This window comes from Austrofundulus limnaeus, unplaced genomic scaffold, assembly GCF_001266775.1.
Source record: "Austrofundulus limnaeus strain Quisiro unplaced genomic scaffold, Austrofundulus_limnaeus-1.0 Scaffold411, whole genome shotgun sequence".
In the NCBI taxonomy this organism is placed as follows: domain Eukaryota; kingdom Metazoa; phylum Chordata; class Actinopteri; order Cyprinodontiformes; family Rivulidae; genus Austrofundulus; species Austrofundulus limnaeus.
Window position 1 is genome coordinate 282,157 of NW_013952813.1, and position 4,325 is coordinate 286,481.

General features: G+C 37.5%; 1 protein-coding gene across 4 annotated transcripts in view; it reads right to left on the minus strand.

Moving 5' to 3' along the window:
• Positions 1 to 6: 6 nt before the first annotated feature.
• Positions 7 to 4,325, minus strand: part of adgrb1a (adhesion G protein-coupled receptor B1a) — a gene marked incomplete at its 5' end in the record, with an annotated part of 131,862 nt that continues 127,543 nt past the window's right edge. For all 4 annotated transcript variants that reach the window (XM_014024172.1, XM_014024171.1, XM_014024173.1 and 1 more), the window contains 1 exon segment: positions 7 to 310. In XM_014024172.1, coding sequence (XP_013879626.1) covers positions 116 to 310 — 195 coding nt within the window.

A 4,325-nucleotide genomic window follows, 5' to 3' on the forward strand; every position in this document is an offset into this window, starting at 1 on the left:
TGTGTGTGTGTGTGTGTGTGTGTGTGTGTGCGTGTGTGTGTGTGTGTGTTGTCTGATAGCGCTGGAGCAAACGGGCAGCCATAGGAAGTGAGGTCAGAATTGGGGGAGGGGGGGGTCACACCTCTGTCTGCAGGTCCATGATCTCCTGGCCCACGAGTGGAATGGTGGCGCTGGTCTTTTCCCACTCCACTGTCTGCAGCTCCAGCGGGGAGGCGGTCACCATTTCCAGGTCCTTCCTCACCCAGGATGGGGGTGATTGGGCTTTCCGGATCCCCTCCCACCCCCTCTTACTTGGGGTCTGAGGCTTGTCCTGATCAGAAGAATATATGAGAAACATATTTTAGTGGTGCTCCTGTACTTCTGACTTCTACTCAGGTGGTTGAAGATAATAAAACCTTGTACAGAACGGGTACATGCTGTGTGAGCATCTGGTACTCACTGAGTACTTGGAGTACATACATGTTATGTGATGAATACTAACCTGGTATACACCATGTATTTAATGGGTATAATATACTTGGTACTTATATGACAGGTACCTGGTATTTCCTCAGTGTTTATAGGATATATAACTGGTACTCAATGTGTACATACTTGGTACTTACAGAATATGTATTGGTATTTACTCATCACTTCCCATGTAAGTATACTCTGTACCCAGTAAATAACCATCTGTATTATGTATTTCTATTGAAACTTGACCTAATACTCAACAGCGTCATTACAAAATTACTTTATTTAAACTAAGAGAATAAACAGACTAAATGTTTACTTTACTGATATATGTGTATTATTTACGTAACTATATATGTTTAAACACAGTAAATATATTTATCTCAATGAAAATGCTGGACATGAAATTTATTATTTTCTCTCAAAAAAATAAATTTCCACTTGAATATAGTGATCAAACAAAAGTATGAGCGATTTAAAAAGCAAATGTGTTTCCTGATAAAGGAGCTCAATGCAAGCATGAGGTGGTATGAATGTCTAACCCCACGCCCCACCCTAACCCCATTCACTGCTTCTGTACCATCAGATCAGGACCAAAACACTCAGTTTTTCATTGAGTGTGCATCTGCAACACCAAAAACAAAGTGTTTATTCTTCTTCGACTGCCTTCACTCCAAAAGTTTTAGACCTTCTCAGTTTGTAAATCAAAGGATTACAAAGCAAACATTTCCAAAAAGGTTCCTCTTATTTTGTAAAAATGAAAGGAAATTACTTTATATAATAACGTTTTATGCATAATGTTTTATTTTTTCATGTGTGCTATGTTTTTTCCAAGTTTGACTGAAAACAGATGTAGATCAATAATATGATTACAAAACCTTTTCTGGGGTGAAATTTAAATGTTTCGTTTTAGCATTTTAAACCAATGGCATGGAAATAAATTTTTGCAAACCTATTTGTGTTTTTTCTGTTAGGTTACAGTGACCCAGTTTTTTATATTTTATTTTATTTTATTTTATTTTTTTGATGAGTTAAGTTAATTAATCCAAAATATTGTTCAGATTTTTCATCTGCAGAAACATGTGGTCAGTCAGAGTGAATTCTGTTTGGGCAATCAGACAGAAGTGCACAGGTTCTGTTTATTCCTCCTAAACCAACTCAAACTCAAAACCTCCCCAAAAGTCTGAGTGAAGGTTTTAACAATTATTTTTAGTTGTTTTTTTGTGGAAGCTGAAAATAAACTTATCTCATCAGTTGAAACACAGAACTAGTTTCATCTCTTTAATAACCTCCTCCCCTATTGGAACATTTGCTTAGAATTTTCATGCCGTACTGATACTGATTTCTAAGGAAAAATAACTGCACATAATCTTCTCTTAGATGTGAATGAAATAATAAACGGTTGTCTCACTTGTCTCCATGCATCCCTTTGATGGACGTGTGACCTGTCCAGGGTGTCCCTCACCTCTCACAAAGTTATTGTTGGAGACAGGCACCAGCTAACCCGCAAAGAAAACAGCTGATAAAGAAAATGGATGAATGGATGAAACTTTGTAATCATCTGATGTCATCTGATCTCAAATGTAATGTGATTTCCTGGTTGCCACCGAGTGCTACATCTAAAAATTCTGTACTATGAACTTTGAAACCTGACATCATATTTGTATCATAAAAACATGTGACCAACAATCACGGAATACTATGCTAACCCTGCTATGGTTTGGTGGAGTTTTTGTGGTGCTTTGAGGTGTAATAAGTTCTGCCATTGGCTGGAGATCTGAATCGTCAGAATAAATAATGATGGCTGAAAAGCTTGAATTCTAAATTGAGTTAAGTTTGGTTTATTTATACACCACCAAGTCACAACAAACATTGCCTCAGGTCTCTGTTAAAAAAAAACAAAAACAAAAAAAAAAAAACAATCAATCTAAAGAACCCAGCAGGTTGTGTTAAATCCCTTCATCACAGTCTCCCATTCTGAGCAGCACACTGGTGACAGTGGAAAGGAAAAACTCCAGCATGACACGAGTGGCTGGATTCATCTCTGCTTCTGCAGTAACAGAGGTTACCAGGCTTGAAGTTGTGAAATAATTTCTGTTTCACATTATTGGTAACTTTGTTTAGCTTGTCTTTATATATAGGTAGAGTTTGTAGCATTATTGCTAGCACGCAGTAAAACAAGTGTACATAAAGTGAAAGCAAACCTCCTCAAGACACATACAGTATGTTTTCTAACATCTGTTTGGGATTGGGTAAAATTTCAGAAAATTTACAGAATACTTAAAACCTGTAACATTTCAGGTTTTTGTTATTCATTGTGTTTTAGTTTTCGTTTTGAAATTTCTGCAGTTCCATATTTTCAGTTTAAGTAAAATAAAGTTCTGGCAGGGTTTTGCTTTCTTAGATCTCTTTGCTGTAACCTGTTCAGTCTGTCCATTAGTTTCTTTTACTTTTTATGACCCTAGTTTCTTCTCAGCTCTCCTGTTTGTCCGGTCACTTATACCTGCAGTTTATTTCTAATCTTTATATCTGCTCTGACTCATTCATCATTCCTCCCATGATATCATCTCATTGTCTTCCCTCAGTCTTCTGCCTGTACCATCAGGAAAGAAAAGAATCCATCAATAGAAGTGTGGAGATTCCACAGGTACTGTAACTTTACAGAATCATCACAGGAAGCAACAGACAATTCTGAATTAGAACCTTTGCAGATTGGACATGCTAGACTTTCCCCCAAAGAAAGACAGCATTGTATTGATGCCAAAGATATATATTGTGGAAAGAAGGGACACTTCATTGCCATCTGCCAGGTCTGATTAAACAGACTATATCACCAGCAAACCAGGAGATACTGGTGGGTAATTATTCTTACTCTCCTGGCTCACGTTTAATATTACCTGCTACCTGTGTCAAAATAATTAATTTCCCTGTTTTTAGCCCTTATGGACCCTGGTGCAGAGCAAAATCTAATCAGGAAAAAACTTGTCGATCAATTACTCATTCCTGTTCAAAAGTTATTTCACAGTCTCACAGTTACCGCCCTCACAGGACAAACTCTTACATCCATATCTTGTTGTGCATCAATTGACCATCTGGTCATTTCTGGAAAAAAAATCATCATAAAGAGGGTGAGTTTGATGTTTTTGACTCCCCAAGTAATTGTAGGTTTCTCCTGTCTAAAAAACACACAATCCTGTCTTTAAATGGATGGAAGGATATATTGAAAGTTGGAGTGAAGCTTGAGTTGTTTAAGAGCAGCAGGTACCTCGTTTCAGAGAGAAACTGAAGTCGGTGAAAAAATAGAACTCTCCAACATCTCCTCAAATTATTACAATCTCTCTCAGGTTTTTAGGTTTTTAGTAAAATATATTGCCTTTACCCCCTCACAGACCCTGTGATTGTGCCATTGACTTCCTTTCATGTGACCCCTATCTTCAAGTAGGCTTTACAATATATTTGGGCTCGAGAAGAAGTCAATGAAGAAATACATCAAAGAATACTTTTCCTCTGGCATCATTAGACTTTCTACCTCACCTGTCGGAGCAGGGTTATTTTTTTGGCTTAAAAAGTCAAGCCCCTGAGACCCAGCATTGACCCATCCCTAGACAGAGGTCTAGTGAGGTCTTTGCAATGCTTATCTCATCAGGATTCATAAAAGTGATTTATGGAAAACAGTTATTTGAACCCCCCCTTGGACACTTGCCATGCCTTTTGGGCTCACCAACACCTCTGCTGTTTCAAGCTCTTGTCAATGATGGCTTACACAATTTTCTTAACATCTTTGTCTTTATATACTTTGATGATAGGCCTTTCGCGATAGACAATAAATCAATTAATTGCACGATAACTTTTTTTGAGGTCGGTAAAAAAAA